This window comes from Melozone crissalis, unplaced genomic scaffold (genome assembly GCF_028551555.1).
Source record: "Melozone crissalis strain CALT ecotype California unplaced genomic scaffold, PUWL_Pcris_2 ptg000106l_1, whole genome shotgun sequence".
In the NCBI taxonomy this organism is placed as follows: Eukaryota; Metazoa; Chordata; class Aves; order Passeriformes; family Passerellidae; genus Melozone; species Melozone crissalis.
In genome coordinates this window covers 2,102,304-2,124,916 of record NW_026535883.1, presented here as the reverse complement: position 1 = coordinate 2,124,916, position 22,613 = coordinate 2,102,304, and the positions used below count along the sequence as shown (strand labels likewise).

Here is a 22,613-nt window from a genome sequence, read left to right as displayed (position 1 = left end):
TCAGCACAGATACATAACACTGCCTAATGGAGGCAAAGCAAGAGGCATTTGATTAAATGTTTGATCTCTGGAGGAATGCACAGGCTTTGTAGAGCACAGTGAACAGCTCACAAATATTTTGTGTTTTATTATTGATTAAAAGCAATTAAAATTAATAATTGGTTCAACTGATACAAAATACTTTTTTTTTTCCTGAGCTAACCCTGAAAAAGTATCAGATTGCTGTGGCTTCAGAGAAATCTGGGATAGAAGGCATGCAGATTTATCTCTAAAATATCATTTTCTCCATTGCAAATGCAGGGACATTCTTTTCAGTAGGACTGGCCATGATTTCAGAGCACTCTAGTGACTATTGACACCTCTGTTTAAATTATCCTGATTGCAAATAAGTTATTAAACCTAAACTCTCAGGACGTTGTTTTTTTCTTTACCACACACCTTTTATAGTTTGGACAAGGTGAATGCAAATGTTTTTCATCTGAAGTGTAACATTTTTCATCTAAGTGAGGGAATACATATTATTAGTCAAAATTCAGGGAACAGGCTCATGGAATCACAGAATCACAGGAGGTTTTGTGTTGGAAGAGACCTTAAAGATCCAGTTCCAACTGCTGCCATGGGGGGAAGACCTTCCACTAGAATAGTTTGTTCACTGCTCATATTCTTTCCCACGAGAGTGCTGACACAAAGTTTTAGATAAACGCCTAACAAAAAAATGCTGGTCTTTTTTTGGAAAGAGTGACAGTCTGTTTCAGGGGGATGCAATGGAATAATGACATAGCTCCACAGGACTGCTGAAGATAAAAAAAAAATTTAAAATATTTCTGTTTGTGGCAACATCTCTGCTCTGGAGCCAGGCTGGGAGAGCTGTGGGTGTTCAGCCTTGAGAAGAGAAGGCTCCAGGGAGAGCTCAGAGCCCCTTCCAGAGCCTAAAGGGGCTCCAGGAGAGCTGGAGAGGGACCTGGAACAAGGGTGTGGAAGGACAGGACAAGAATAAATGGTCTTAAGCTGAAGGAGGGTGGGTTTAGATGGGATATTGGGAAGGAATTCTTCCCTGTGAGGGTGGTGAGGCCCTGGCACCGGGTGCTCAGAGAAGCTGTGGCTGCCCCTGGATCCCTGGAAGTGTCCAAGGCCAGGGTGGATGGAGCTTGGAGCAACCTGGGATAGTGGAAGGTGTCCCTGCCCATGGCTGAGGGTGGAACTGGATGAGCTTTAAGGCCTCTTCCAACCCAAACCATTCCAGGATTCCATTATAAGAGTGTAAGGACCACAAGATCAGGCTGTCACAAGGACAGGTTGGGTGCTTTTTGTTCTGATGCAGCATCTCCACTCTGCACCCAGCTCCTGCCCCCCACTCAGCATCCACTGGTGCCTCCAGCTGCCCTGGGAAGGACAAAGGCACAAGAACAGCCAAGGCCACCACGCTGAACTCCTCTCCCAGAGCTTGTCAGGAGAGTTTCTCAGGGAATAGAGCACGAACGGAGCTGGAGACAGTGATAAATTTCCCTTCTGAACAATCAATAAAACTCTCTCAGCCCTGCTCAGGCCCCTACTGCCATAATTACATTGTCAAAAAGTGGAGTTGCCCTGGCTGGCTGAAGCCCCCTCTCCAAGTGACGGGTGACTGACAGGCAGTTTATGGGTGGCACGCTCTGACTGGCAGGGGAGTTGGCCAAAGCCAAAGGCAACAGTGAAATTTCCCAGTCTGCTACAAGCACAGGAGCAGAGGACTGCCACTCATGAGGGAATTGTGGGAAACCCTTAGTCATATTAACATATCAAAGTGAGGAGCTGACAGCGCTTACTAAACAATCTGAACTCAAACAGAGCTGCAGAGCATCCCCCAGCACTCCCAGCCTGAAAGAGAAAAGGAATTAAAATATGCTCGGCCCTGTCTTTGCCAAGACAGCCAGGAATTTGGAAACCTGCTTATTTAATGATTTTGATCTGAGATAACATATATATTCGTGTGTATAAATGTATCTCACAAATGGGTATTGCAAAGCATGTCAGCCTCTTTCACATATATATATTTATATGAAAGGGGCTGTCATGATCCACAATTTGTTCTGTACCACAGACCAGACTGATGCTAAATTGAAGACAGAACAGTAGATTTTTTTTCCATGTAAGCAATATGAACCCAGTAAAAGATCCCACTACTTTCTGTCATGTTTAGAAGCAGGCTTCTACTGCTTCTATGTTAAATTGCAAATTACATGGTTTGAATGAGCAATAATTGCAGCCATGCACAGGGGCTGCGTGTTGAGCAGAGCTTAAAAGTGACTTCATAGCTACTCTGGATATGTTGAATAAGAAATTGATATGATTTCTTGAATAAGAATTGGTTTTGAGTGATAATAATAAAATAAGAGTTGGCATTGTTCAGCCTGAAGAAGAGAAGGATCAGGGAGGTCTCAGAGCCCCTTCCATCGCCTAGAAGGGCTCCAGGAGAGCTGGAGAGGGACTGGGGACAAGATATGGAGGGACAGGACACAGGGAAATGGTTTCAAACTGACAGAGGGCAGAGTTAGATGGGATATTGGGAGGAATTCTTCCCTGTGAGGGTGGGGAGGCCCTGGCAGAGGGTGCTCAGAGAAGCTGTGGCTGCCTCTGGATCCCTGGAAGTGTCCAAGGCCAGGCTGGATGGGATCCTGAGCAACCTCAGGATCCCATCCAGGGATAGAGGAAAGCATCCTTGCCCATGGAATGGGGGTGGACTTTAACATCCCTTCCCACAAAAGCCTTTCAATAATCCAACAATTTATTAAAAAAAATGAAACCAAGAGTTTTTCCTCTAAGGGTCAAGCCACTTTTGACTCTGTATATCTCCATCCAGGTATTACTTGGGTTGCAGACTTCATCCTCTTGTTTTCCTAGGGAATGAAGACTCACTGAGAATTATGGCACTGAGTAAAATGGATAAATTATCATTGAGAAAAGACTCAAGGTACTGATGTGGATGCCTGGGTTTGCCGCCCTCTATCACATTTTCAAGGTAAGATTGCAAAATGTGCTCTGCCCTGTTTGTCTTCAGTTTTGAGGGTGATAGAGTCACGAAGGCAGAATTGATACAGGCTTGGAATAGAAAGCAGAAGTAGCATAGGAGGCACAGCTGACAAGAGTTGCTACTGGTTTTTCCTACATTGCTAGAAAACAAAAAGCATGGAAAAGTGAAGTAAAGGCTCATGCTATAAAGTGCTGACAATCTAAGGACAAAATCCTGGCTTACAGGGGTCAAACCAAGAATAGAAGGACACTTTAAAGTGGCAGAAGACACAAAAAGTGAAGCAGCAAAAAGCTGCTATGAGGCAGATTAAAATCTCAATACTTTTCTTTAAAAAGGGGGAAAAATGGATGATTAACCAAATTAATCCCCTGGAAAAAGCCTCTAAGGAAGAAGCTGGTTTCTGTCTCCCTTGACGTCCTCAAAGACCAAGCCTTTCTGGAAGGCAAGCGTTAATCTAAGGGGCATTTCTGAGCTCAGGGCTGGGATAACTGTGTGAAACTCAATGGCCAGTAACAGACAGTCAATTCAGCCAAGATGCTCTAATAGCCCTCCTTCACAGAGACCCTCCAGGAAATGGGGTAGAAACGCTCTGCAAAGTCACTTCACTGAAATTATTGAAGCCTTTTACAGGCAGTAAATAATTGAGCCTTGCTGTGTCTCAATGAAGGGATCAAGAGCACCTGACACGGTGCTGAGGTGCAGCCCCAACTCTCCTTCCTCATCACCTGTTCATCTCTCCTGATTCACAAAAGCATCTGCTCACTGACTCCCCTCCTAACCCGACCTCTCCCAGCCTTGCTCAGCTCCTGTGAGCTGGCAGGATGATGGCACAGAGGCACAACTCCCTCCCTGCCTGTGTTCTGATGGTATCCTCGGTGCCTGACATCACTTTTGTCCCAAAGCCACATGTCTCTGTGCTCAGACAGCAACATTTCCTACTGGAGGGCACAGGGTGGAAGTTCAAGACCTGCTGTATGCTGTGATCATCACTAACAGGAAGGTTGACACACAAGAACAGGAGGAAGGGAGATGAGACATTCAGATGGTTTTTCTTTTTCTTCTTTTTTCCTCTTCCTCCTCTATGAGATGTAGAGCTTTTAAGAATAGCTCAGTAGAGAAGAACTTGAGAAAAGTGCGCCAATATTATGCTGAGTTTGGACTTGAATTCCATGTCCAAACTAATGCACCAAGAAATGGCCATTCTACACCCATATTTCATAATCTTCAAGAAAAGCTCCATATCTAATTTTTTCTATGCCACAATATAAGAATGGTGTGGAGTTGTTGGAATGGGTCCAGAAGGGGCCAAGAAGATGCTCCAAGGGCTGGAGCCCCTCTGCCCTGGAGCCAGGCTGGGAGAGCTGGGGGTGCTCACCTGGAGAAGAGAAGGATCCAGGGAGAGCTCAGAGCCCCTTCCAGGGCCTAAAGGGGCTCCAGGAGAGCTGGAGAGGGACTGGGGACAAGGCATGGAGGGACAGGACAAGGGGGAAGGAATGGCTTCCCACTGCCATAGGTAGGGATGGATGGGATACTGGGAAGAAATTCTTCCCTGTGAGGGTGGTGAGGGCCTGAAAAAGGTTTCCCAGAGAAGCTGTGGCTGCTCCTGGATCCCTTTGAAAGTGTCCAAGGCCAGGTTGGATGGGGTTTGGATCAACCTGGGGTAACGGAAGGTGTCCCTGCCCATGGAATGGCTGCTGGAACTAGATAGTGTTTAAGGTCTCTTCCAACCCAACCCATTCTATGATTCATGAGAATCATGACCAAAGTTTGGTCAATTTATTTTTCTTCCAAAAACTGGTTTTTTGTGTGTTTTCTTTGTTTCCTGTTTTTCATTTTTACAAGAAAAGAAATTAACTCACCATGAATGGAAAGGGTCCCATTCCTCACTGCCAGGAATTTAACTCCATATGGAAGTAATGGTGGAGAGTGGAGGCTTCCATAGAGATAGATGTGTGCTTTGTGATGGAAAGGGGCCTCAGGGGATCCCACCTGGAGCTCTCCTCCATCAGACACCAGGATGTAATGAGCATGCAGTTCTACAGGTCCTGGTCCAATAAACAGGAGTTTGCCACCTGAAGACAAGACAAAGAGAAAATACAATCATATATTCAGTCAGTCATTCTCTCACAGCCAAAGGAACTGGAAGAGGTAAGTAAACAAAGGAGTTTGCATTAAAATTAAAAAGTAAATGCTAAAATGTTATTGAATTCTGTAAAATTTCCACCTTGCTCTTTATTTCTCTCCATGGATTTATCAACCCTTTAAAGACCCAGTTAATCCAGTCCATTTTTTGATTCTACAATGGTCTGCATTTCTAGACTTGAGCAAGGCCAGTCAGCCTGGGCAGACTCTCCAACCACAGCTAAAGGAAGCTGGGTTTGGAAAAACCCAATTTTAACCAACTAAGTCACTTAATGTTGAAAAGGGATATTTCTATTTAATTTGTATTATGTTACTTTTTAGGTTACAAACTACTTGTAACTGGGAGAGGGGAGAGGAAAACTGCTTTGGAACATAAGAACTGGCAACTTGTTTAGATCAGTGGTTGATTTAATCCTGCAAACTCTTCCAGCTGCTGTTCAAAACCAGATGCTTCCAAATACAGTGTGAGACACGTCTCCCTCTTAGCTGGCTGTGGGTTGATCTCCCCATCCCATAAAAATCTCATTTTAATCCCTAATTAGAGGTTAGCTTCACCTCAAAGTATAAGGTTTCAACTGCTTGCCAACATTTTCCTCCTACTGACTATTAGTATAACTGGATAAGATTTGCCAGTAATAAAGAACTGGTCTTTGGAATTTTTTGTGATATTTGGTGTCAACGACTCCTTGAAGCAATGAATTCTGTGGGTTAAATGCATAGCGCATGAAAAACCATTTCCATCCCTTTTTTTTTACTCAAAGCTCTTCAGTTCTGTCAAATGCCTCCCTTGTTCTTGCCCCTCATGAGCTGAAAATCCCAGTCAGTCACCTCAGGATGGTTTATTCCATGATCTCTTTCCGTATTTCCTCTCATGTGAAGGATGCTGTCACTTTCTCTACAATGGATGAGGACAGAGTGGACTCTCATTTTGTCACACATGGGATGTGTCTTCCTAAGTCAAGCCAAGTTTCCATAAGAGAATAGAGAAATTCCCAAAGTCTGGAAGCTCCACACCTATTACAAAGGGTCTACCCTGCTCCCTTTGTGTGAAGTAGCTGATAACTGAACCAGCTCATCCCATGGCCAGTTTGCTACCGGTGGGAGCAGTTTTTGATGGTGATCTCTCTACCCATCACCCAGTTGTCTCTCCTGCCTCACAAATTCTTCCCTGTGAGAAGGTGCCCAGAGAAGCTGTGGCTGCCCAAGTCTGGAAGTGCCAAAGGCCAGGCTGGATGGGGCTTGGAGCAACCTGGGATAGTGGAAAGTGTCCCTGCCCATGGCAGGAGGTGCAACCAGATCATCAGGTGACCTTTAAGGTCCCTTCCAACCCAAAACATTCCATGATTCCATGATTACACTGCAAATTCTTAGGAAGAAGAAGGGAGACCAGATATCTGGGTTAATTGCAATATTTGCACAAAAAAAAAAAAAAAAAAAAAGGAGAGAAGTTCTAATATAAAAAACAGATTAAGTACTATCTTGATCATTGCTTGCCATTGCTCAAATTCTGCTTATCCTGATTTCCTTTTTTATTCTCACATGGAGGGGTTTTCCTTGTTTCATTGATTTCTTGAGCTTATAACAAAGTCTTATAACTTAGTCTTCATTTCTTAGACTCATAAAAATTAGTATTTGAATAGGGACTTGCATTAAGTATTTTCTTTCCAGATTTCATTGCTTTCCACAATTTTTTACATAATTTTTACAGAATATGCTTAATTGAAGGAAGAGATAATTATCACATTTTCTTGCTTATAACCACTGGGAACCACAGGTTGGTTTCAAAAACACCAACTCTCCTATGTGTGAATTTCCTATGTGTAAATTGTCTCTTCTCCTAGACATACTTTTCTACCTACAAATATATTAGTGTTGAGCCTTTTTATAGAGAGTCTTTGCAAATTATACTGCATGGATTGTGAAGAAACAGTAGAAATTACAGCTTATTTCATGTAAAATAACACAAGATATCTGATTCCAGCAGCAGTTTTAAAGCTGGAATAAGACTGGACCTGTTGATTTTAAGAATGTGTATTCTGAAAGAATATTTAATGTTTTCATTCTATTAACATTATTTGGCAATAAATGGACTGCTGGTCCATCTTCATCCTGTGATATAATTTACCATCCTGTTTCTTCCCATACTGAGAACAGACATATTTATTAAATACTTTTGCTTTATAGCAGCAGTGTTAATAATTTTATCACCACAATCTATAAATGGAACTGTAAATCATTGTGATTTATTTCACTCCTAACATAAAAAAAGACATCTTCCCTAAGGTCTTTATTGACTTTCTATGCTCTATTCTCAGTGAAATACAGTAATTTCTGTTTCCACTTCTCTTCATACAATTTTTAATAAGTATTTTAATTGCTGCCATCCTGTACCACTGAACAGGAGAGCTGGAAGACAGTTGTCCTATCCTTTGATTGCAAAATCACAATTCTGTCTCAAAGAAGATTTCCCAAGCTTCAAACACATATTGCCTATTCAAAATTTTCAAGCTGTTGATTGAAGATTTTCCATATCTTTTGTGGATTTCTGAGTGTCTGAGAAGCCTGGATGCTGCTGACTGCTCTGGGTGCAAGTAGGAGCAATAGCCCCACCTCATCCCAGGAGCAGCAGGAACCCCAGCAGGAGCTGTGCATGCCTGGCCTGCAAGTTTGACCCTTCCAGAGGGAAATCAGAGTCACTGTGATTGGAAAAGACCTTTAAGATAAACAGAGTCCAACCATTAACTCAGCACTGCCAAGTCCACCACTAAACCATGTCTCCAAGCATTTTTTGAACACTTCCAGGGATGGTGAATCAGCCATTGCCCTGAGAAGTCTGTTAAACTCTCGGTCCTCCCTTTTGGTTAATAATTTCTTCATAATATCCAATTTAAACCTCCTCTGGTGCAGCTTGAACACCAGAAGGCCTCGTTTTAGGAATAAATTCTTCCCTGTGAGAGTGGTGAGGAATTAGAACAGGTTTCCCAGAGAAGTTGTGGCTGCCCCACCCCTGGAGATGCTCAAGGCCAGCTTGGATGGGGCTTTAAGCAACCTGGTCTAGCTTAAGGTGTCCTGTCCACATCAGGGGGGTGGAACAAGATGGTTTTTAAGGTTCCTTCAAACCAAACCATCCTATGATTGTGGGATTTGCTGTATGTGACTTTTTTACTTTCCCTTAAAAACAGCAGTCAGACACAAAATTTAACCCTGAAAAGCGGCAGATTAGTTTCACTCATGGTCATTCCACAGTGCTGTTGTCCCCTGGATCTTTGCAAAGCTTCTGAAAACTTCCCAGGACAAACCTAAATGGTGCTCAGTCTTTGGGAGAAAATACAGTGAAAAAGTAAAGTTCAGCTGCTGAGGATGAAAGAAGAGCAGCACCAGAGAACAAAAAAGAAAGCATTAGGAGGGACTCATTTAACCATTTATCAAGCCTATGCGTAAAACAAGCTCTGGCTAAACTTACAAATTCTTCTGTCCAAAAATTGCATATTGTCCCTCTACACCTCTGTGGTTTTTCTAGGGTCAGAATAAATATACAGCTGCTGCTTTACAAGGTTGTCTTCTCCTTTTTTTAAAAAAGAAAATAAAAGTTATGCTTCCTTCTTTTATTGCACTTGACCCCTTCCCTGAAAGCAGAAAGCAGGAATATTGCTCAACGGAGCCTTTGGCTGTGACCCTCAAATTGTTTGTTATGGCTGCACAGGAAAGCAAAGTCCTACACATGACCTTGAGGGTGATTTTATAAAAATCAATCAACCACTGTTATGATGGCCTCCCCACCAAGCAAAATAAATACAATTAAGCCCGTAATCACTTCTGTACAGTAATGTGCAAATTCAATGGGTCTCTTTAGGTGGAGTGAGGGAGAGAGGGGAGAAATATGTTGAGGCTATTTGATACTTTGTGAGAACATCAGAAGCACCATTCTTCTCAATTAACCCAGCAATTAGCCTCCACCTCTGCACAAACAGAAAAGAAATCTTTCTTTATCTGTCTTTACCAAAGGGGGGAAAAAGAGGAGGAAAAGAAAGAATAAAAACAACAAGGCAATTCCACATGTCCCACAGGAGGGGAGAAGCCGCCAGACCAAATAATTTAAAAAAATTTAAAGTAAACAAACCTAATAATAAGGTGGGAGGTTTAATCTGCTAAAAGAATAATTAATTACAGCACCACTGGTTTTGTGAAAAGAGATTTACCTCCTGAAGTCCCTGGGAAATGGTGGAGGACATGGTCAAAAATAAAGGATTTGGAAAGGGAACATATAACAATTCTCTCTGTCAGGTGTCCTGGACTCACTCATGCAATGCCACAGGCCAGGTATCCAAAATATTAACTCTGAAAAGAGCCTGCAACATGCACATGTGAAAAGAAAAGGAAAAAAAAAAAAGGAAGGAAAAAACCCAACAAAAACAAAAACCAAAAAAAAGGAACTAGAAGATTGGGAAGACTGGTGCAGGGAGTTTCTCCTTGCCTCTGTGAAGAAGATTCACATTTGCAGACATAGCAGTTCATATGCCTCCTCAAAAACTTGATTTTAAATTAAAAAAATAATTCTAAAATAGATATTCTCATAATAAATATAAGCAATGTTGCAAACTTTCATTTAGGTTGTGATATAGACTGTTTTAGAGATTTCCTGAAATTGGAGGGATGCAAAGTCCCTATTCCAAAGGACACCTTTTGCATAGAGACAATTTTGAGGCCACACTTTGCATTCACTGTCAATATAAGATATTTTTCCTAATGAACAGCTCATTAGGGAGCTGGGATAAAAGTAACATATTTATATTTAGTTCAACTTCAGCTATTCAGTTCCACTTCCAATTTGATTTAATTCTACTTCTTTGTGTAAAGCTGAATAAGTGTTAAACCCAGCAAATTACGAGAAGAGTGCTGGATAATCTTAAGACAATTTTTTTAATATAAAAGTAGCAGAAGAGTATCAACAAAATGGTCTTACATATCACCACTGTGTCATAACCTTCAACTTCAAACTTCTACATGGAAGAAGATTTGCAGATTGAAATCTCATCTCTTCACCTGGACTACCTCTTCCCATCACGGTGCAGGGGACATCTGCTCTGGTTGCTCCATGACCAGGAATAATTCATCCCCACAGCCTCCAGCTTGCTCTTACCAGCTCCTCTCACTTGGTGTTTCACATGACAAAGCCACAGAATTCCCCATGAGAATTCCCCAGGCTCAGGATCAGAAATTCTCTTCCTGGCCAGCATCCCTGAGTGGCAAACAGCAGGATGCCACTGCCAGAACTGGAATAGCTTTGCTTGATCCTGTATAACCACAAGGCTTTAGTGCGCTGGCAGCCCCCTTACTGCTCATTCTTCTGCTCCAAGGGTGTCCCTGGTAGGGCCTCCAAGCAGGAAAAAATAAACCCAAAGCAACTAAAATCTTGTTGATCTTGTTGCATACAGAAATAAAAATACCAAGTTCATGGTCTTTAGAAAAGACAATTAATTATTTCATGGATCTGTCACCTGCACCCTGTTGACATGCTCACAGGACATTCCAATGAACCATGAAAGTTGTTTGCAGCTTGGACCATGGATGAACAAGATGCAAAGGGGAATTTTGTTATATTGGCCCCATCCAAAAGGCTGCTCAAACCAAGAGTCCAAAGTTCATCCTGCACCCCCCTCAAAATGTTCCTCCATGTTCACGGCACACAGGTACAGATCCCAGATAAGTTCTGAATTCAAATGCCTGTGTATTTCCACCAGGACACCACTAACACACTCAAAAGTTAAGCTTGTATTCCAGCACTTTGTTGGATGGACGCCTTAATCCATCCCTGGGAGAGGAATCAGCAGCTGCTTCACTACTCTGAGACAGAATCCATTTCCCCAGCCTGACAAGCCTTTGTTTTTTGGCTTGCTGTGCTCACAGCCATCTGTTCAGATGGCACGTGCTCCCTTGGAAACTGATCAGGCTCTTCCCTTAGAGCTCAGGAGACGAGTAAAAGGCAATTCCAACCAGCATCCCAGAAGATGCTGCCATAGATGTATCTCCTTCAAAGAAATCTTTCTACTTCTTCGGCTCTTAAGGGGCCTCTGAGATACTTAACAACACCTGGATGGATTTGGAAGAGGAGAGATGACTTGGTGGGGAAGAGCTGCAGACACTCCAGGGTGTCCTCTAGCACGTCTGACATCATCTGGGATCTAATTGAGCAACTTCCAAGTGAGCCTTGTGAAGGCATCAGGTAACACCACCCACGGGGATGGGATGAAAACAGAGATCCCTGGGCTGTCATTTCAAGTCCCCAACTGACAGACATTCATCAGGAGCGCATTTGGAAGTTCTTCCCTCTGAGGATGGTCAGGCCCTGGCACAGGGTGCCCAGAGAAGCTGTGGCTGCCCGTGAATCCCTGGAAGTGTCCAAGGCAAGGCTGGATGGGGCTTGGAGCAGCCTGGGATAGTGGAAGGTGTCTCTGCCCATGGCAGGGGGTGGAAGGAGGTGAGATTTAGGGTCCATTCCAACCCAAACCATTCTGTGATTCTGTGATTCCCTCTTTCCATGACAGTGATTATGGTGCTGCCTCAGTGGTGCTGCCCAGGGTTTCTGCTCAGTCTCTGCCAAAACTGGGCTCAGTTCCTTGGCCAGGATTAACTTCCACACATCTGCTCACTGTGAAACATCCCACAGGAGTCTTAAGAGCTGCTGAAGTTGCAGCAAATCAATTTAATTTTCAAGTGGGAGTCCTGGGAGTCCAACCTGCATCCCACAAGCCCATATGGAACATGATGGCAAAAGAAACCTGCAGTCCACACCCAAACATGAACCAGGGTTTGCAGCTGGGAGAGGATCTGAAAAGACCCAGACCTTAAATTGCTACAGATTCAGGGCCTTAAAACCCTTCCTCCAGGAATGCCACATCTGTGAGTTGCACTCTACTAGATAACACTGAATCCCTGCAGAAAAATATTCTGAAAAATAAAGAACTGTTGCCTTCCACAGTTTTTCACAAAACAGAGAGGATTCTAAAGCTCTGAGACTAATTATCGAAGGCTCACCGTAACAATGTAGGAAAATATCACACAGTGGCAGAGAGAAATAGAGCTGACTTTTCTTTCTTTTAAATCTCAATTAAAAAATACATTGGATGAAATTTCCCATTAGCTGGTACTATTTGTACATCCCATGTTCTTTCTTTAATTAAAAAACATGCTTATTGCAATACTGCCAGAATCACTTTTATGGTATTTTAATTGTAATGTCTCTGCCTGATTAAAAAAAGAAAATATGAACTGGAAACTGCCTGCAAAAAAAAAAAAAAAAAAAAAAAAAAGAAAAAAAGAAAATAAAAAAAAGATCACAATGCTTATCCCAAATGGATTGATAAAAAGGGCACAGAAAACTCCATGACAGGAACAGGTTCCAAATATGCCTACTGACAAGGGATTTAAAAATTAGTTTAAGCATCAGCTGATGCCATAGAGAAGAAAACAGAGGGAAATATTTTTTCCTTCTTTCACTGAATTAAAACCCAATCTTTCTCAGCAGTGACTGAAGCACAGTTTATTTGACAACTACTGAAGTCAGTGTATCAGTGAATATTTGATGCTTGTTGCTAATAGCATCAAAGAGGAGGAAAAGACACGCAAAATCAATATTTGTGTTTTCCTCACCCCCTGATTTAATCACAGGATCCATTCTGGCCAAAGTCTGATCAAAACGTGGATTACAAGAAATTCAAAAATATTCACAGAATCAGAGAATCAGAGAAAAACTGCACAGGGCACTCAGTGCTCTGGTCTAGTTGACATGTTGGTATTTGGTCAAAGGTTGGACTCCATGATCTTGGAGGTCTTTTCCAACCTAAATTATTCTTTAAGTGAAAATGGATCAAAGCAATCCTCTCCCTTATGCCTGCACGAGTGGCTACCCCAAAATTGCCTTTGCAAAGAGTAACTGCCCAGGTGGGGATCTTCAATTCCACTGGGGTGCAACTCGGAGTGTCACCCCAAAAGTCATCTCCAAGGGACTCCTGAATAACCAGACAGCTTCTTTTTTTTTGTCTCCAGACCTCCCTAGACCATTATAACTTCAGACAAAGGCAACAACACATGTCTGAGGTATCAACCCATCAAACACAATGTTCCTCCAGTGTAAGACCCGTGCAAAGGAAATTTCCATCTGTCCTGGGTTATCATAAATATTTCCATGCTTGTGATGTTGGGATTACAGAAATAACTGCAATCTGCTGAACATACAGAATTATCTACAGTCTGTCTATCTTGTATCTCTTCCCCAATCAGTCTTGTCTGAGCTGTTTCACAGCCTGACTATTAAACTTTCCACTCTCAATGTCCACATGTTCATGCTCTGCTTGTTGAGGAGGAGGGAGAAACTGCTGAGCCCTTGTGGCAGTGAGCAGAATCCAGCAGCCTAATCCTATTTTTCTATTGTTTTGACCTCCAGATCTTCTGCCCAGACAATATGGTCATTCCCAGAACCTCTATATGTTTGGGGCTATATGTTAATGTGGCCAAAGAAGGGTCAGTTTAAGGCTGCATGTGAAATTCTTGTTCTAACACTCTAAGTAATTCCTGCAATGTTGAAATCATCAAAAAGGAGACAACACAGGGCCAGTATGCAAAATCCTCATGGTGTCTTAAAGAAAGGAGAATTTCAAGAAATGGGCATGTAAACATGTGTTGGGTTTGCTGGACATAACACCAGAAAATGGGCAGTGTAGCAGCAGTGTATTCAGTAGTGTTACATCATTTTTCCATCCACAAAACCTTGTATTTTCAGCTTAAGAGTGCACAGCCAGCCTGATGCTGAGTCATGAAAGCCAAAGGGAGCAGAGCTACAATTTAATCCCGTTCTCCAGCTCCAGCTAAGAAAAGCTGTCCAGGTAAAACAGGAATGGGATGTTTCAATCGAAGCACATATTGACACCTACCTTAGGGGTTAGGGGTGTACTGCCATGCCCATGTGGCACCTGGGGGGAGTGCTTGATTATTTGATGTGCTCATGGGGTTGGTAGCTGTGCTCTGAGGGATCACCTGTGGTTCAGTTTGAGATGGGTGTCTATAATTCCTAAGATGAACAGGTCTTTGTTGATGTGTGTTTCTATCAATACAGGAGCATAAAAAACTCCCGAGCTGGACAGCTTTAAAAAAGGGAAGATAAGGAAAGATAAATCTCAGCCTCATTTCAGAAAAGATCTCAGCATGTCTTGATTCCAAATCTAACCAAAGCTACACAGCCAGAGAACCTGTGGTGGCAGTGGATTATACAGGCAACTTCACAAAGCTCAGACAAAAAATTCCTGCAGGTTATAATTCTAAAATGTTTTATCCCTCTGTTTGGCATGTAACAATGGAGAAAATAATGGCATCTAGAATATTCTGATGCTGCTTTTCTAACTGAATTGACTTTATAAACCAGGCTTCTTGGAAAACACGATAAAGAAGAGGAACGATTTGAATGTCAGATGAGCCAAAGCCATAAAGATACTACTCCAGACTTCATTAAATTCAATCAGAGCTCCAGTAGCTTCATGAGGGCTGACTCATAGATCAAATGAGCCTTTGAATAGGTACAAAGCTCAGAGAGTTTCTTCTCCAATATTTTGCCCCAATTCTTCACAAAGTCGGTGACTGAGCCCCAAAATCTTCATCCAGATTTGCAGCCAAAAGAAATCTGGTGTTCTGACCTGTCTCCTTTAAAGTATGGCATAATCAAAATGAAGTTAAGAATAATCTTGAATCACAGATTTAGAATTTTCACTGGGGCAAAGGATTGTACCAAAGTGTTTCACCTTTTTTTAATCTTAATATCTCAGCTGATTTTTAATTTTGCTTTTAAATGGGAGTGATATCTGATGTAGCAATTTTTGAAAATCTCTGAGCCTGGGCTGAGCAAGTTCAATCAGTTTTGGAAATGTTCTCATGATAAGGATAAACTTGCAAACTTTTTATCACATTGTCATTCAAATTTAAAATATAATTGTCAAATGCATGACTTTCACCATCATTCCAATGAAAAACTAGTACCTTTAGTATCATTTTAGTATAAAAGCAATTTACCAGCAGCGATCCTGGTGTTTAAACATATAAAAACCCCTGATTTCATTTTGTGAGCTCTATTTCAGCAGAGGCTTCACTTTGAGCCAGCAATTTCACCAGCACAACTCATTCCCATAATACCAGGCATGAGTACAGAAGTTTCCACAACCAGGATCTGACTTTCGGGGGGAAGATTTCTGGCATGGAATTATAAGTCCTTTAAATTCTTACTTTGCACCCACAGAGATATGCCTGTCTCATTCTTATTCTGGGCCTATGTACAGGTAAATAAACCCAGCAAATCCAGGGTTTGCCATCATAACTGTGCTCAATTATTTACTTACTGCCCGCAAGCTGGGCTCTAGGATTTGGGATTATTTACTGCATTTGCTTGTTTTTACCTGCAATTCTATAATGTCAATAATTTTTTGAAGGTGTTTGTGACACACCTGCCTCAAAGATGCCAAACAGAACAGAGTAGATTTTTGTTATCAGCAGTGCCATTATCACTGAACACTGCTCAAGACAGCAGCAATTTTGGGTAAAGAAAAAAGGGGGGAAAAGGCCTTTTTGCTTATGTTGTCATTATGCCTCAAGCAGCATAAACAATTCCTTCTGCATGTAGAATATTTTAATTCTTGCCCCGTCCCCCATCACTGCCCCCATCTACTGAGAGCGGGCTCAGCCTGCACAATCATCTCCTCTAATGCTGGAGCTGGCGAATGGAAAGAGAGACCAGAGCCATGAAAATCCCCATCCCTGGAGGAAGAAGAGCACCGAACCCCCCTCCTGCAGACCTTTGAGCTGCAGCAGGTTGAGGACACTGGTGGTGGTCCCCAGGAGCACGGTCCGGCCGCCTTCTATCGTGACATTATCGCCATCTCGCGGCTGGTGGCCAGCAGGCCAGCTGGAGTCCTCGTCCCACCGGCCACACAATTGCAGGGCAAGCTGCAAAGAGAAACATCCAGAGAAGTTCAAAACTCGCCCCTTGCCATCTTTCAAGAAGCTGGTTTGCTCAGGGAAGAGCAGAGAACACGCCAGAGCCGCATCCAGCGGTTTGTACAAGATGACCTCCAGAGGGACCCTGTGAAAGGCAAAGGAATAGATGGATGCTGGCACTGGAGAGGCGCTTGGCCTTCAGGAATGCCTGTCACAATTTGGGGGCCACCCTTTGTCTCGTTCTGGTCTGGGAAATGAGGGATTTGCACCAGGACCTACCACAGGTTTCCTGGTGCGTGTCTCTCTCTGCCTCCAGAGAAGCAGAACTGCACTGTTGTTTCTTGGCAATGCCATAAAATAGCCTGAAGAGCTTGGAATTAAAACATCCTGCTGGATGGGCAGTATTTTGCTTCAGAGGTTTTTGTTTTTGTTTTTTTCTAAAGGCTCTCCTGCCACTCATCCTCATTTAGAAAGACTTTCCTCCTCTCAAACACCTTTTTAGCTTTCTCTGCTTGTCTGGTGTTGTTATTGCCTCTGCTTTGAGGGTGAGCACAGCAGTTCCAAATAAAGCCCTGAATAACTCGAAAACTGCCAACAGACTGACTCATGTGCAATGGTAAAGTGATTCCTGAGTGTAAAGGTTCCTCCTCCTCGCTATACTTCAAGTACGTACTTTGCAGTGAAGGTTTTGTAGAATCACAGAATTGTTTGGGTTGAAAAGACCTGAAAGGTCATTTCCTTCCAGTCTCCCTGCCATGGGAAGTGACACCTCCCACTAGACCAGGTTGTTTAGGGCGCTGATGGTGAATTTCTGGAAGAAGGTGTGAATTTTTTTGCCTGGACATCTGTGCACATGTGTGGACATAGACATCCAAAACATATTATTTGGTCTCATATGTGAAACAGCAAGAACATCCTCTACTCATCAGAGGCAGTGGTGGGGGGAAACCAGGCATGGAAATATTTGTGGTCCTCACTGGGCTGTGCAACAGAACAGCAGTGGAAAGAATAACCAAAACAGCAGTGGAAAGAATAACCTCAAGACAAAAGCAAAGCAGAGTTACTCCATTTTCAAATGGAGCCCATCGAGTGCATTAAAGCTTTTGCTCGGGAGCTGCAGTGGAGGTGAATCAATAATGGGGGTGCTATGATCGTTATTCTCTTTTACTGTGCTGTTTTCAGGTTTAGTTTCATGTGCCTGATGTTTTATAGAATATTTCCCATGGTGCTGTCCCTGAGCAACCTGGTCCAGTGGAAGGTCCCTGCCCATGGACCTTCAGATGAGCTTTAAGGTCTTTCTAACCCAAATCACTCTAATTATTTAAATGATTCCAAACTATTTTAATTATTTTCACCAGGGAATTAGAGATGGTTCCCAGGCTAAATGATACAATGGGTTGATATCCTCTCTGGCTGGATGCTGGGATTTTCTACAATCCATTCTATGATTTCTCTACAAAGGGAATTGGTTCAGTTCAGAGAGAAGCCTGGGACTGCATTAACACACAAGGCAGTAAAAAATTCTTGGGAGTTAAAACTCTGGCGTCAGAGGGAGTGAACCACTTCATCATTACCAAAGTAAAATTATTGCATAGTTGCTAAGTGAAGTAGTACAAGTTAAATTTTCATTAGTTTATACAGTTCAGAGATTTAGGACAAATTTCCAGCTGAAAAGAGAGATGCCTTTACCCATTATCTTTCCAGGGAGGCTGTGAATTACTCTTCATTGATGATGGTATGAAGCAGATTGCATAAAATATACAACAGATCCACTGAAAAACAGCTAATTAAACTTGGTTTTATCTCAGAGGAGGGGACAGTTCATAGAAAGGTGTCTACACTACTTATCAAGCCAGCTTAGCGTAAAATTATAAATCCGTAAATTCTTGTGTGGCACAAATGCTGCCAATGCTATGAGCGTGACACTGGAGGAGGCAGCTGGGAAATGGAGGGATCCACAGGAATGTTTGGTTGAGAAGGTTTCCTGAGTGCCTTTAAGTCATTTTGACATCACTCTGACCCTCTGAAATCACTCAGAACCTTCCAACTAACTCTCATGGGCAAGCAAGGCTGCAAGGAGTGTGCCAGACCTTCTTGCTAGCACCACTTGCTAGCATTTAGTCAGCTGTTGATAGAAGCCCTGCAAGAGTTAAGAATAAACTCCTCTTCTGAATATTTGGACTTTTTTTTTTCTTATAAGATGGCAACTATGGATTTCTAACTAGAAGACACTCTAGCTCTTCATTTAACCTTCTCTCTACCTAGCATCAGTGTTTGAGCTTACTCAGTTCCTGCTGTCTCCTCTTAGAGGACTCAATATCTGTTCAGTTCTCCCAACACCATCTGGCACAAAAATCTCACTGTTCATACCTGACAGTGGAATCACAGAATCACAGAATGGTTTGGCTTGGAAAGGACTTAAAAGGTCACCTTGTTCCACCCCCCCTGCCATGGACAGGGACACCTTTCACTATCCCAGGTTGCTCCAAGCCCCATCTAACCTGGCCTTGGACACTTCCAGGAGTGAGACAACGACAGCTTTTCTTGGCAACCTGTCCCAGGGCCTCTCCACCCTCTTAGAGGGAGAAAATGGGTTAATCAAGGTCATAAAATTCTCTATTTTTCCACCCAGTCCATACTTAAAAGTTTCCAGTGAGAAAATGCCTGGCTTAGGCCGCTGTCATGTGCACCTGTGTGCCTTTCAAGTGATTTCTCACTTGTAAAATCAGTATTTTTAAAATATTGTAAAATCACTTTTTCTTCCTTATGAATAAAATTAAACAGATGAACATTAGCTAAATAACACAAGACCAGGAGCTGTTTATAATCACTTGTACTATCCTTGCATTACCACAGAGAGTAAATCCAAAGAATCTGTTTTAGGAGGAGAAAAGGGGGTTTGTTCAAGGAACACACTTTAAATTACCAGAGCACAGAGTGGGGTTAGAGGAAAGGCAGCTCTGTAGGGATTGAGGAAAGACATCAAACAGTTTTGTTTGGTGACTTTTCTCTTGCAGTCCTGCACCCTTCCCTAAGATGAAAGAGCACCTCCTTTAAGATCTTTGAGAGAAGAGGGTGTGGTCTAATGCAAGTTTAGTGAAACAGACGCCTGCCCTGAACCACCAGTACCTTTTCCTCAACTTTGTGAATCCCTTGTGATTATCCTTCCTGATTTCTGGGAGAAAAGCACAGTGCAATCTCCAGCTGCAACAGAATTCTTAAAATCCTTTACAGAAGGGTGGTGGTATTTATCTCCAGCTCCACTTAAGCAGCCCATGGTAAAATAACATCAACTAATACACAAATTAATTGCACATCTCTCATTGAGCAGGGCTGGTGACAGAGTCACAACATCCCTCTATTATTTTTTTTTTTTTTTCAGACAAGCAAAACTCTTTCTTTTTCTATTTTTTCCCCTGCCTGACACCCTGTATTTGACCTCTGGTGTTTAATTGAAATACTTCTCAGCCAGCCTGAAGAGCAGCAGCAGCTGCAGGTGCCAGGGCTGTGGCTGAGTGCCCACCCCACGTGGGCTTGGTGAATGAACCAGAAGGAACCTGCAGAGCCAGGGAAAGCTGTGTGTCAGCCACTGGCGCTGGGCATTTCCCTCCTGTGCTTTTCCCAGCTTCAGGAAAAACGGCAGGAAGCTGGAAAAATCAGGATGGGAGAAAGAGGAGCTGGCATAAAGCAAACCCTGAGCTGTGAAGATGGAGCTGGCTGGCAGCAGCTGCTGCAGTGGGGTGGCAGCTCCACACTCTGGCTTCAGTGTGCACCAGAGCTGAAAGGATGATTTGGAGGGAACAGAGCTTATGAGACCACGACATCTCTGAAGCCATCTGTGTCGCTGTCAGAGCTCACATCTGAACGTGGCCAATTTCAACGGGGTTTAACAGGAGAAACAAGACAACAAAGATGCTGCAGTCCTGCAGGGTTTGTGACAATCAGTAGATAAATTGGGGCATGAGTCTCTTCTGGTTGTATGCTTTATACAATGTAATGAGTTAAATAAATAATTATAACCTGAACTGAACAGGTAAAATCATCCCCCGAACTGTTGCAGGATGTGCCCTCACATCACACACCCATAGGAAACTCACTCTGGCAACATTTCACATTTTGAATCCAGCACAGCAGATGGCATTAACACAGTAGGGAGCCAAACCTGCAAAATATTGACAGAAACCTCCTGGGGGTGGGAAATCACCACCAGAATTGGGAATCCCTAAGAAACCCCAGTTGTTCTTCCTGGGGCACCAAAGAGCAGAAGGAGCTGGGAAGGGATCTGACCTGAAAATTCAATGAATAGAGTCCTGCAAGTGCTTTCCAGCTCTGACATCCATTTGAAATCTGTCATGCACACAGGAAATTTTATTTTCTATGGAAAGTTTTACCCAGAGGTAATTTGGGCACTGGAACAGGTTCCTCAGATCAGAGCACCAAGCTGGATAGAGCTCAGAAGCATTGGGACAAAGCTCTCAGGCACATGATGGGATTTTTGGGGTGTCCAATGAGGGCCAGGGGTTGTACTGAATGATCCCTGCAGGTTCTTTCCAACTCAGAATATTCTGGGATTTTATGCACAACTCATATCAAGCCCAAACCTTGTGTACCAGGACCATAGCTTGTTATAACACAGGTTAATTTTCCCTTCCCAATCATATCTTCAAAATAACTAATGAATTATATAAAAGTAAAATTACATTTTTGTAGAATACAATAAAATACACGCAATCTCTTTGCAATTCAGCACCTTAACCCCCTTTCCTGCCTACTGCACCTTCTTTTTTTCATTTTCCAGGCAGATTTCTTCCCATTTTATGTTTTTTAGCTGCTGCTGTTGTCAGCCAGGCTGGGGTTGCCTTTCTGTCAGCCTTTGGGGACGCATCTCAGGATCAGTTTGTCAGCTTGTGCCTGTGACTGCCAGGGCTCAGAAACAGCAGCAGTGACTGCAACAACTGAACAAATAACAGTGAAAAACTTAAATTCTCACCCAGGTTGGTAAAAAATTCACAAATAGGAAGGATATAAAAATGCAAGGTTTGGGCTTTTAAAGGGTTGAGAAAGTCCTGTTTAGATATAGAATAGATCATTTGATCATACTTTGGGATAACTTTATAACTTTTTTAGTTAAGTGGGATTTGTTTAGAGTAGACTCCCAAAAAAAGACTACAAAAACAATTACAGGCACAAAGATAAGAGCTTTCATCCTCTCATCAGAAAATAAATTTTAAAACAAAACCAAGAAGCAGTGATTTACCTAAACACAGACCCTGCTTCCTACTGTGCTCACTATTCTCCCTTCTTCCCTAGATTTTAAGGAGAAATTCTTTACTGTGAGGCCCTGGCACAGGTTATCCAGAGGAATTGTGGCTGTCCCATCCCTGGAAGTGTCCAAGGCCAGGCTGGACAGGGCTTGGAGCAATCAGGGATAGTGGAAACTTTCCCAACCCCGTGGCAGGGGTTTTGAAAGAATATGTTCTTTGATGTCGCTCCCAACCCAAACCATTCCATGATTCCAGGCTATGGGTTCCACCTGTGGCATGCCAGAAGGAGAATCCAGAAAGCAGGAGGGTTTTCCCACCAGCTCCAGCCCCGGCAGGCAGTTTATCCTTTCTCCCAGCCCCAGCTGATGGCACACAAAGCACACTGTGCTTCCTGCAATCTTTAGCAGGAAGAAGTTTCCCCTGTCCCAGTGAGCGCATCCACGAATGAACAAAAGTTTGGAATGCTGCCCACACATCAGAGACTGACACCCAGGAGAGCAGCCTGGTGCTGACAGATTGCCATTTAACCAGCAAGTACAGAGAGCAAGTGTTCCTGTCCTCAGCCAGCACGGAGAGACAAGGTTAACATTCCCAGTGATGGAGTGCAGCGCGCATTTCCCCACGCCACACGCCCAGGACTCCACACCACATTTGAAAACACTTTAATTTCAGTGATGGATGCAGGGGAGCTCACTTTCCAGGCTGTGAACTCTTAACAGCTCCTCAGTTTAATACATCAGGAAAAGATTTACACCCCCTCACCCAACTCCCATCCACCTGAAGGAAAGAAAAACGCGTATTTTGAGGAGACAAAAGAGAAAGAGGAGGTATTTTATTATACTGGATGTCTTTTACAAGGAAAGTATTTTCAGCCATCTGCTCTAATTATTCCTCCTGTATTGGCCACCATCTTCATGCAACAATAGAAATAATTATCTCCTCAAGGGCAGGAAAAAAATATTTACAGAAACAAACAAAAGTTGATTATCTTTAGCTCCTAGGGAAAAAAAAGAAACAAGCTACTTCTTAATGAAGGAGCAATTAGGAAGGTGGGTAGAACATCTATAATTAAACCAGACAAATTGGTGCAGGCTCCTCCCTCCTACACACACTTGAAAGGGATGCAAATGCAAGTTATTTGCTACAGTCAGTAGAATTAACAAGCAAAATGCTGCCCAGTGCCCAAAGAAGCTGAACCTGTCTCTTGGCATCATTCCCTG

At 42.9% G+C, this 22,613-nt stretch overlaps 1 protein-coding gene across 1 annotated transcript in view; it reads right to left on the bottom strand.

Annotated features, from left to right (window-relative positions):
* Positions 1 to 22,613, bottom strand: part of PKHD1 (PKHD1 ciliary IPT domain containing fibrocystin/polyductin) — a 238,112-nt gene that overhangs the window by 142,254 nt on the left and 73,245 nt on the right. Inside the window, exons 35-36 of the mRNA XM_054291748.1 lie at positions 15,988 to 16,138; positions 4,870 to 5,082 (exon numbers count right to left, since the gene is read on the bottom strand). Coding sequence (XP_054147723.1) covers positions 4,870 to 5,082; positions 15,988 to 16,138 — 364 coding nt within the window. The remainder of the gene's footprint in view (positions 1 to 4,869; positions 5,083 to 15,987; positions 16,139 to 22,613) is intronic.